Consider the following 12,132-nt stretch of genomic DNA (forward strand, 5'->3'; position numbering starts at 1 on the left):
TTTCCTATTGTTATCAAAGCTCACGTGAGCAGATACCTTTCCTAATCTGCTGTAAAGCCAAATCCACACCTACAGGCAAGTTCTCCCCTGCAGTAATGATGTCAGCAGGCAGTGATGCCTGATGCAGAGTAACAAACAACAAGATGTTCCTGCTGATGGCAGGAGAAAGGTACATACTGACTTTCCATCAGGCAGCACAGGAACTCCCACGTCATTCTCCCTGCTAACAATTCACAGCTCCTTTAAAAGCATCTGGAGGCCACTAACATCTGCCATAAGAATCATCTTCAGGTTGTACAAAAGTTACAGTACAGAGACATCCTTGCAGAGGCCACACAAGATGAAGCATAAAGTCATCTTTGTATAAAAAAATACCCATAAGAAAGTTGTAGCTTCTCCGGTCACATGTGTGTAGCCCATTTCATAGAATCACACACGCGTAGCTCATTTCACACAGTGAATAACTCATTCACTGCTACCCCAGGTCCCTTTACCAGCTAAATTTAAAAGTTCAGCCTGGTAGAACAAAGAGCAAAGCTTTTCCCCACCGAAATTTTGGATGAGAAGACTGTTTCCACTACAGTGTAACTTAAACCAGACCTGGCAGCAGTTTTAAATATAGAACCACCTCTGGTGTGCTGGATTGCAGTCAGTAATCACAGAAATGTCCTCTAATTTCTGCTGATCCCAAAGCTCAAGAGGGGACTCTCACAAGAGATACAAGATGTCTTGTGAGGTGGTGATGGTGTCGTTAAGATTTCTGAGCCAGTACAATTTAACCCATCTCTGTGCTACCTTTATCCTTGTACACAGGGTGCCGGAAGAATCCCTCATTCCAAGTGCTGTGTTTCATTAGCAAAGAGACACAGCACTTACAGAAATGCTCATCACTACAAGGTTTAATTCACATTTTAGTGGTATTCTCTCCCCATTATCTGAGGGGTGGGGAAGCAAGTACACACCTGAGTCATCTCTTACCATCTTCCCACTGACTGTGGCCTCCAAGGAATCCACCAGCTCTGCAGTGACCCCAATGAGATTACGGTAGTCCGCCTGCATTTTGTTAAATCGTTTCAGGTAGGCCATGGCCCTGTGCTCAGATTCCACTAACTGCTGATGAAGATGTTGCAACGTTTCTGTCAAGAGAATAATAAAAAAGAAATAACATCACCTTTTCAACCCAAAATACAGAAGAACCCACAGGCATTTTTACTGTTCTGAAGGGACAACTTCAGCTGCTGCTACTTTTATCCAAGGGGTGGAATTTCACCGCAAGGATAATTCCACACTACTAGCGTGATTTCACTGCATCGCAGCAGCTACAAGTGTTTATTTTGCCTTAATTGCCCAAAGTAACGATTGCTTCACAGTTACAGCAGCACTACAACTATTAGACAGTATCACTGAATACATTTGTGAGGAGGATACTGTTTTAAAGGTCTGTTAATACAAGTTCTGTGCTATCGGAGACAGAACGAGGCTGTGGGCATCAAATCAGAAGAATATCTGACAAAATGCAGCTCAGACTTGGTTAACTGAACTTGCTCTCTGCAAATGAGATCCAAGCACCCTCTTCTACATTCACTAAAGTAACAGTGGCTAAAAAACATTATCACACTGAGCAACTGGAAAGGTCAAGCTGCCACTTCCAAGATAAAAGAAGAAAACAGCAGAATGACAGTACCCAGAGATTCATGCCAGTGCCTGTTAGATCACGTTGTGAGGGTGGGTGTTTTCTCCAGTTAATTTGTAGAAATACACCACCGATATTTAGGTTATGTAGTGCTTTGCTTATTTTAAAGTAAATACAAAGTCTTGTATCTTTTAAGGAAAATGGTACAACAGAAACAAACAACATTCAAGTTATCCAGTTCCTCATCTGCTATTAAAATATTCATTGAATTCTTCCAAGTTGCAGTGAATTTTCTACTTCTACACCAAATTTTTCAGTTGATTCCAGCATTCACTGATGGTAAGCTATGTTACTCACTTCAGTACCTTTAGTTTCTGAAAATACTTCACATTTTCCTTTATGTCTAAATTTTTTAAAAAGTCACATTCCAGATACATTTTGTTTCTTCGGGTTCAATTACTTCAGAGATGAAAGAAGCAAACTACACACCAAAATCTGTATCCTCTATCCCCCCCTCAGACCCAGCCGAATTAGCATCCTACATGGAAGTCAGGCACAGAGTCTGGAGCTGGGTACCGCAGAGCACATCTTCACGGCTGGACAAAACCATGAAGGGAGGCACAATAATTCTATTGTTACTGATGATGTTTATGTATCTTGCTAGAACATGATGTTTTCAATTAGTTTGCTGAGAAGCCAGTATTGCTCGTGAAAATGGCATCGTGCCCATCTGCAAATAGGCTGAATATTTACCATAGGATTTTCTCTTAAACAATGGGCAGGAATCAGCCTGACTACAGAGTTTCAGACAGAAGAAGGATTTGTTTTCACAGATTTAGATTTTGGGGGGGGGCGGGTAGAGTAGAGCATTCCAAATAGACCCAAAGGGAAGAAAAACAAAGTAGCTAAAATGCAAAGCTGGAAACTAGAAAAACTCATTCCTGTTGCTGGCTTTGAACAGGCTTTGCCCAAGATCTTTGTGGAAACCATTATCCTCTTTCACAGAATCACAGAATCATTTTGGTTGGAAGAGACCCTCCATATAATCAAATTCAACCATAACCTAATCCTAGCACCAAACCATGAACCTCGTCTAAATGCTTTTTAAACCCCACCAGGGATGGCGACTCCACCACTGCCCTGGGCAGCCTGTTCCAATGCCCAACAACCCTTTCCAGGAAGAATTTTTTTCCAATATCTAATCTAAACCTCCCCTGGTACAACTTGAGGCCATTCCCTCTTGTCCTATCACTTGCTACTTAGGAGAAGAGACCAATACCCTCCATGCTCCAACCTCCTTTCAGGTAGTTACAGACATTGATAAGGTCTCCCCTCATGTATGTCATTGTCAAGCCTTTTTAATGCTTTGAGTCCAGTTCCTATGAGCAGCCAAGGAGTTACACATATGTATGTAATTCCACAATAAGTTTTTCTCTCTAAGTGACATATGGGTCATTAGTGTTTACAACAACTCACCTACACCCCAGACACGCTCCCAGAACTCGTGCTCTGTCTGTGTCTCAGATCTCAGCCCACTCTCACACACTTTGTTAGAAGCGCTGACTGGCCAGGTTGAGCTCCTGCACACAATGCAGTGGAGCTCTCAGCATTCAAAGGACTTTTTGCCACGCATCACTTGTTTCCATGTCATGGCAGGTGTGCTTTCCACTACTATTAAAGCCCCTCATCATCTTACGGAATATTCTTACCACATCTCAGCGTTTACCTTTGTTGCACTGTCCATTCTCCTTCTGTCGTACGAGTAGGAGCAGTTCAGGAAAATGTGCATCCTTTCAGTACGTGTCTGTCCCAGAGACACAGAATGGGAAATTCAGCCACTGGCAAACCCAACCAAGCCAAATATTCCTACTGTCCCAAGCCTGATGCTTCACAGGAGAGCAAGAATAAATAAATCTATAATAAATACATAAAAATCTTGTAAGTGCACAATGTGCAATGTTGCATGGAAACTTGAGACTGTTTGTTGACCTTTAAAGATACTAGATCCAGCTCTGAAATTTAAGATACAGTAACTCCAATCTAAATGTATTAACACGAAAATGAAAAGTCAAACCACTGATTTTATATAAAATCAACATATGCAAGTGTTTTAGGGCAAGTGCTGTTTTATACCTAAGAAACATTCAGAGCTCAATTAAGATCCAGTCCACTACTTGATTAAGAGGAACAAGCAGAGTAAAGCTTTTCTTCAGCTGTTCTACGCCAGACTCCCATACAGAGACCCATAACACGGGAGTGAAAGCAGTGTTCTGATCACTCATCCTGGCAAACGGGGCAGGAATGGAACAGAAGGAACGTAATTTCCAGCTCATCATTCAATACCACCATGGCAACACGCTGCTTTAGAATAAAGTAAGATAGAGCAGGAAAAGGACTTTCAACTTCTCCCGTTTAAAAAATAAACAAGAAAAAAAGTCAGAAACAAAGACTGCAGTTCTGTCTACCTTGCCTTTAACCGTGTTGACCAAAAACTCAGAAGAATATTTGTCATTTAGCTAGTTAGTCTGCAAATTAGGCCTGCCAACACAGCTTAAACAATGTTGTTAGAAGAACAATACAGTGTGAAGCACAATTCATGAGTAAAATAATAATTTCCCAGGGCTTTTAAGCATTCCAAAAACTTTCAGCTATTCCCTGAAATGGCTAATTTAAAGACTAACAACTTTAAAAACTAGAAGAAAGCAATCAGGTCAGGTCGGTGCCTTCGGGTATCCTATACTTTATACATATGATAATTATGCAGGTTCGTATGCATCTATACGTTGTCTTTACATAACTTTTTCAGAAGGTTTTTTTGAATGTGGAATATAAACAATGTTTCCTACCATAAAAACACTGAACTGCAACATGACTGCAATAAATCTTAGCAGCACACCCTTCCAATAAGTTTTACTGCTTCTTTATGGTAACTAATTATCTTCAAAATGTTTTCTCAAAAGGATACAAATAAAGCGAGAAGCCGAGGAGTCTGTCTGGCTTTGAGAGTCAGAGACAGGAACTTTTCCAATCTTGTCCTTAAATCCAATGTCCAAGAATCCTTGAAAAGAAAAACAAATGATGACAGTTGTTCTCCAAATATGTACACTCTGAGGAAAGTACTGTTTGGATCCGAGCAACCTTCCACTAGTAAACAAGTGGACAGAAGTTAGAAGAGAGTTCAGTATTATTCCTAGACAAGAATTGCAAAAACATCATGCAGCCTTATTGCGAGTGTAGAACTATCGCGTAATGTTGTTGCCTTGTATGCAACAACATACAAAAACAACCCCTAAATTAGAAGTGCCTTTAAAATAAAAGCAACTTGGGAAAAAAGACAAAATCAGGAGGATGAATTTTAAATTATTCAATAGAGTACTGAATTAATAATTTTCCATTGGTCAGTTTTCAAAAAGTAATCACTGTAGTCATCTTTCACTCCGAACAAAATCTGGGAATTGTAAATGTTGTCAATCACTATTGCAAACGTCACGACGTGACATCAGTCATCAGGGTACAACATTTCTAAAATAAGGATTTGGAGAAAAACAACTTGCATATGGAAAATAGACCAAGCCATCAGCCACTAACGGGAACGATGTCTTCTGCCTGACATAGTGTCTCATAAGCACAAGAAAATAATGGTTAAGGAAAAAAGTCAAACTACATGTAAGAATTCACTGAATACTCATTTCTTCTATTTCAGACCTTCAGTTAAGTTTGTTAGCTAACTTTTCGTCAAGCAGAAACTGATGAAAAAGGAGTATCTTCCAACAAGTAGCAGAAGCTTCCTAAATTTACTGTTGTATATGTACACATTGTAAGCTGTTCTCGCAGCTCAGATCTCCCCTTATTTCACCATTCTGGAGAGTGTACAGAATTTACTTGCTGCATTTACCAATTCAGTATCCAGACAGTGGTGCACCATAGTGTGCTGCATATTACGAAAGGAACCATGTCTCCTACAGAGAGTAGTATACATTATTTTTCGAGATATATTACACAAACAGACAGGAACTCCAGCTATATAAAGCATCAGACGCCTGAGAAAAAAATAATGCCGTAAGAACACTGCTTAGTAGACTAGTGACTCACTGCTGTTCTTTCTCAAATGTAAAACAATCTCTGTTTCAACACTCATATGGAATGAGCTGCACAATTCCCACAAGAAAATATGAGTGACTGTGGACTAAGAGCTTGGACACTGGGTTACTATGAATAAACCTGAGGACCTCGTCTTAGATAAGGCATTAAAAAAAAAGCTGCTAAGTATAATTGAAAAAGAGCGGTCATATCCCATCTCTGAGGTCAACCAGTACATCTCATTATTTATAGCCAGTCCCATAGGAAAATGGCAGTATATGCCTTTTTTTGGCATTAAACTGGAGCTCCTCATCAGCCGGTACAGCCAAAGCCAGCCCTAGGGCAAGTATCACTTAAGTTTTCATTTGACATCAAAAAGCATGTGGCAGCACTGCAGGCTGAAGAGATCTCCTCCCCCTGCAATAACTGCCACAGCCGGTAAGATAAGCCAGCACAGCTGTACAGGTGATAGGACAGAATCATAGAATCACAGAATGTCCTGAGTTGGAAGGACCCATAAGGATCACTGAGTCCAACTCCTGTCCCTGCACAGGACACCCCACAGTCGCACCATGTGTCTGAGGGTGTTGTCCAGTCTCTTACTGAACACTGTCAGGCTTGGGGCTGTGACACCTCCCTGTGGAGCCTGTTCCAGTGTCCAGCACCCTCTGGGTGAAGAACCTTTTCCTCATGTCCAACCTGAACCTCCCCTGGCACATCTTCCTGCTTTTCCCTTGGGTTCTGTCATTGGTCACTAAAGAGAAGAGATCGGCTCCTACCCTTCCTCCTCCCCGTGTGAGCAAGCTGTAACCATGATGAGGTCTCCCCTTAGTCTCCTTTTCTCCCGGCTGAACAAAGCAAAATTACTTCAGCTGCTTCTCATGCGGCTTCCTCTCCAAACCCTTCACCAACTCCATAGCCCTCTTCTGGACACTCTCCAGTAGCTTTGTATCTCTTTTATCCTGTGGCACCCAGAACCACACACGGTGCTCCAGGTGAGGCCGCACCGGTGCAGAGCAGAGCAGGCAAAATGTTATCCATCTTTTACAAACATATTTGTGTATGTGTGTGCACGTGGGAGCTGCATACACACACATCCACAGGCAATAATGCAGATCAATTCCTTGATCCAGTCCAAGTGCAACCATACACCAGCTCTCTTCAGCGTAACCAAGAAGTTCAGGTGCAGTTTTGTACCATAGGAACAGTGAAGTGGTGGCTGCACCTTCCCCACAGGTATTGCCACCAATACTTTGAAATGTCAAACCACAGCTCTGGGCATCATTTCCTAACCAGCTACCTGCATGGTGCCCAGCAAGCAGCCAATGTGAGGGTTAAAGTAAAGGCATTTTACTACTGACAGAATAACTGTAGATCATCATCGCATTGAAGCTGCACCTGCAAATGAGATCTATTTGGAAGTTCAACTTTTACACTCTTCTCACCTTGTACTTGCAGGGCTAAGAACTCTCAAATAGCCATTCAAAAGGCGAAGGCTGAAATGTATTTAACAAAAAAATTAACCAGGAAAATGCCCGTGGCAAGAGTCGCCAAACCACAAAGCACAGCTATGCTCCTCCAGCATTCTTTTCTCAGAACACAGGCAACACTGACTCATTTTCTGCTAAAGGAGGATCACTTATAAACCTGACTTTCTCTTTTCCACATTAAATTAAACTGCTTCAGCCTCCTTATGCCCAGCTATCATATTTTAAATCCAGTTACACATACATGTTGGGCAACCACCTCCAAAAAAGTAAGTGGGCTTGAACTACTATATAGCAACTCCCAGAAGCATGTGTGCTTCAGCGCCATGTGGAAAGCAAAGAGGGGCAGCAACTCTTATTTATGGACACAAAGCTGGTGTACCATTTAGGACTCAAGTGAATATAGAATAGATATTTAAGATGGTACTCTGTTATTGATGGCACTCTCACAACTCTTCCTCCATCAAATACATGTTATTTTATGACTGTACAGCTTCTATTAAAGGAAACAATAAAAGTGATTACCAAAATAAACATCATCCGATATCTATTACTCATTGAGAAAAAACGTCATAACTACCATTTCTGCAACACAGATACTTACCTGGAAAAGTTCTTTAAATGAAGGATGTACCATGGGGTTCGGAACAAAAGGCAAAGCATAGAAAGGGAGAAACTCTGTCGTCTGGCTCAGTGCAGCTCCTTTTGTTTCCAGGTATGCCTTAAAATGAGAAATCCTTTCCTCAAATTCAGCTTTGTCCTAGGAAATAAAGCAGCATATTTATGTAGAAAACTGCCACTCTGAATGCACTGTAAAGCTGGCAAATACAAGCAGAGACCTAAACGCATTCATATCAAGTTTGAAAGCCCAGAATACTTGTTATCTAAAAATCAATGTTTGTTTAACTAGAGAGCATTATATCCTGTTTTCACCACTCGAAATAGCGAATTTAAACCAATGTTGTTTTGGTTGCCTAGGTGCAGCAAAAGAAGACAGGAACAATTGCTTTTTGAATGTAAATGATTCCTGCCCACTTCAGGCTAGATTTCTAAAGCAGAGTGCCATTTCACACTCAGGGCAGAGAGGAAACACCCACTTCAGATGTGCTTCATTTTAGTGTCACGTGAAGAACCGTGAGATCCGCTCACACAGCACCAGAAAGGGGAGCAGAACAGAATATAGAATAGATATTTAAGAACAGACCAAAAGCTCCTTAGAGGCTCGAAAACACACAGAAGGCATCAAAATGCTCCTGTAGCAGCTGACAGGTGTAAGGCAGGAGCTATTACGCCCTGGCTGATCTGGATGAATCCAGGCTATTTAAATGTCTCTTCATCATAAAAGCTCCATGTAATGCAGATTTTATTTTATGACAGCTTGGAATTATAGTTTTCAATATGATATATTGAGCTGGTCAAGATTCAGTTTTGCCATTTTATCAGAAATGTTTATATTTCAACATACAGCTCCAGTCCAAACTGGAAGCAAAGTAAGTGTTTTAAGAATCTCATATGGACTACAATTAGAGGTGTGAAAGTATCAGTATGCTGGTATTTTCTAAGTTAAAATACTTCAGTAGCTCCAAGATAAGGAGACCTCCAACTTCATCTCTGTACTTGACAATACAAGGGGTCTGGTTCAATTCAAATGAAGCCTGTGACCCAAAAACTGGATTCATATTCCGGGAATTCTTCTTACTAAACATCCCACCCTTATCCACACTAAAGACAAATAAATGAAGTAAAACAAACAAAAATTATTTGAAGTTTGAGGTGTGAACTCAACTTACAGGCTTTCCAATTGAGTGTTTTAAGAGGCAGGTGGCAAAGTGTACATGAAGATAGAACTCCAGCTTCTGGGCAGCTGGCTCGTTGTCCTGGACTGAAGACGAAATATGCTCCTCCCAGAGCTGGAAGAAAACTTTCTGCTCACCATTGTCGAATGCTACAAGCAGATCGTTCTGCAAGGGGGAAAAGCACTCAGTGAAAAACTAAACACCGAAGAGCTACATTTTTATCAACAGTTGGTTAGTGAATGACAAATTCAAGTGCCATCTGAAGGCTTTGAATTAAAAGTTTTATCCAAAACCTCTCACCATTTAATGAACATCTAAATATTCTTTCTCCACCTACCTTTAATATCTCTGAGAGCCTCAACCAACCATCAGTACAAGAAGTAAAGCCTAAATTTTCAAGCATCTTGATCTGCGGACCCACCTTTACCATAAGTTAAAAACAAATGCCTATGGTGTGTGAAAATCAGTCTTACCAAAGAATGGCAAGTTAAAAACCCTAAATAGTGTGAACCAAAGCTACTGTCTCAGGTTCAAAAGGACTGAAGTTCTGAAAAAAAAAGCTCCTGCTCTGGAAGAAGACTGCTAGCAGACTTCTTCAAATAATCCAGAATCTGTTTAGACAGTTCAGATAATCTCACTGCCATAATAATTCACACAGCAGTTAGTGGCCTATAACTGGCTCTAATATTACTCAAAACAAGTGTAAATGATGCATTACCTGAACAGGCAAAGCTTTTGAATCTCTTGAGGAAACACCTGCTGGTTTAGGTAGTGGCTTCCCTTTTATTTTACATTCCTTTGTAAATACTTTCACAGTTTCTTCAAATTCGGCAAAATCCAAATACTACAAAGTAAAAACATACAGGAAGAACATTTTTTAGATTATTAATGCTTCAATAAGCGACCCGTGAATTGACAGAATCCTTTCAAGCTTCTCTGTAGCACGGTCCACAAATGCCAAAGAGTGCACAGCAACAAACCAAGAACTGGTACCTTATGTGGTAGGAATATTCTGTCTCTCAAAGTTCCTCCTGAATCCTAGAGAACAGCACTGACAACCCAGCACATCCTCTCTGGGAGAACGATGCCCCTCGATTCAGCCAGTAATTTCATTCAACCAAAGAAGAAGAAGAACTAAAATCCATTAATGCTATACCTTGGTTGAAGAAACAAGTAAATCTCTTCCTTGCAAGTAATATTCTGAGGGCAGAATTCTTACACGTCATTCCCATCTCCACAGCAGCGGTCAGACAGCTTGAATCCTAAGCCAGGTCACTCACCTGAAGCTGCGCAAGCCAAATTAACAACCAACTAATCAAGCACTGTTCTTCTGACAAAAGAGATGAACAGCCCTGCCTCCTCCTCCCACGATGTACAGCGGCTACATTGCACACAACTTTTCTCTCTTCCCCCCATCTCAGGAGTTTTAGTTATTGGTTGCAGTGGCAAGACATCACATTTCATTTTGCAGACTTGATCTGGGTTCCCAACATTGTCACAGAGAACAAGAATCATTTACTTTCTTCACTCTTAACATAAACAGCCGTATAGCAATGATTAAGTACTCAAATCTCTTTTTAGATTTATTTTCTGAGGTCCACAGAAAGATTTAAGTTGGGTAGAGTGCCTGGCTGGGAAATTCTGCTCAGGCATTAAACCTCGGAGAGCAGTGGTCTCAGGACTTTAGCCTGGGCTTTGTCAGCTCTAGGGTTTTTATATGCTGCTGTGATTTTATGCACATACAGAACAAGGTGGCAGCTACACAATGTTTTAAAGATCTCACCGCTATCGCTGGTTGAACCTGAACCCCAAAGCTGTCTGTAGATTTCATCAACTGTTCCTTTAAGGAAAGCTACATTTGCAATGAACAACAGGTAATTCTAGATTGATTTGCTGTTAGATTGTTGACATTTAATGAACATTGAGCCTTTTGAATATATAGAGCGTGACAGGAGCCAATATGATTTCAGGGTGCAGCAAACACCCGAGTGGACGGACAACCCGTTGCAGGGAGGTTGGACTAGATGACCTTTAAAGGTCCCTTCCAACACATACTATTCTGTGATTCAATGAACTCCAGAATTTAGACCACAACTACAACACGCAGCTCTGAAAACAAGCATTATGAAATATTGCCTTCTTCATTTCAGCAACAACAACAAAAAAAAAAGAGAGAAAACCAACCTCTCTCACTAGTCCAAGCAACTCAGCTTCATAGGCTAGAACATCGCCCATCGCTAAGCATCACTGCTACGTCTCATCGCTGGTAAGCCTTGAAAACTGCAGAGAAAGGGGGTGTTAGCAGGGAGCACAGAGGTCCACACAGCCCATGGGCCACCTCACCTACAAACATAGCGCATGAAGACGACATCCCGGCCACCGGGAAGTTCCCAGCCGGCCTGAGCCGCGATTCTCGCCAGGCCGCGGGGCGCTCACACCGGCTCCGCACACAGGAGCCCGCGGCTGCGGCCCGCCGCCCACTCCCACTCCCACCCTGGCCGGGGCGCTGCGGCCGCCCCCTCGGGGCCGAGAACACGCGGCCCCACCGGCTCCCGAACCAGCCGGAGGGAAGCGACCAAACCCCGAGAGCCCCCGGCACGGCCTACCTGTCCCCCGCCCCGCGCCGCCGCCCGTCGCCTTGGCAACCGTCTCCCCCCCCCCCCCCCCCCATGATCCCTCCCAGCCAATCCCAAGCGGAGAAAGGTGCGTCACGTGACATAGGGGTGTCGTTCCCCCCCCCGCCCCGTGCCTGCGGGCAGCGCCCCCTGGAGGGCGGCGCGGAGATCTGCAGCTTCCCGCTCCTTGCCGGTTCCCAGTCTCTGACGTCACTCCATGAGAGTTTGGGATCAAGTTCATCTTTTAATAAAAAATCATCTACTGTCTTAACATACGTTTTTGTAGCCTCTTCCCACCCCGTACAGCCCAGAAGTCTCCTAAAAACTCCACACACTGCCTTCTCCATGCGCTTGCCCATAGCCCTGTGGCTTTCAGATGCACAATTAGACTATTTTCTTAATTTCAGCTTACCATTGACCCAGCGGTACCTTCCCCTGCCACACCGGGCACCGCGCTCTCTGAGGGGATGGAGGCGCTGGGCGTAATTCCCGCTCTGGTTAGAACAGCGTGCGGCCGAGGC

The 12,132-nt window shown here is 42.6% G+C and overlaps 1 protein-coding gene across 4 annotated transcripts in view; it reads right to left on the reverse strand.

Annotated features, from left to right (window-relative positions):
* ARMC9 (armadillo repeat containing 9) overlaps positions 1-11,698 on the reverse strand; it is a 60,818-nt gene extending 49,120 nt beyond the window's left edge. Inside the window, exons 1-8 of one of the 4 annotated variants that reach the window (XM_065072887.1) lie at positions 11,603-11,698; positions 11,181-11,276; positions 9,715-9,840; positions 8,991-9,161; positions 7,805-7,960; positions 4,599-4,691; positions 3,360-3,384; positions 979-1,136 (exon numbers count right to left, since the gene is read on the reverse strand). In XM_065072887.1, coding sequence (XP_064928959.1) covers positions 979-1,136; positions 3,360-3,384; positions 4,599-4,691; positions 7,805-7,960; positions 8,991-9,161; positions 9,715-9,840; positions 11,181-11,231 — 780 coding nt within the window. In that variant the 5' untranslated portion in view covers positions 11,232-11,276; positions 11,603-11,698. The other 3 variants (XM_065072886.1, XM_021280511.2, XM_065072885.1) reach the window with 3 other exon arrangements.
* Positions 11,699-12,132: the final 434 nt, after the last annotated feature.

This window comes from Columba livia, chromosome 9 (assembly GCF_036013475.1).
Source record: "Columba livia isolate bColLiv1 breed racing homer chromosome 9, bColLiv1.pat.W.v2, whole genome shotgun sequence".
Classification (NCBI taxonomy): domain Eukaryota; kingdom Metazoa; phylum Chordata; class Aves; order Columbiformes; family Columbidae; genus Columba; species Columba livia.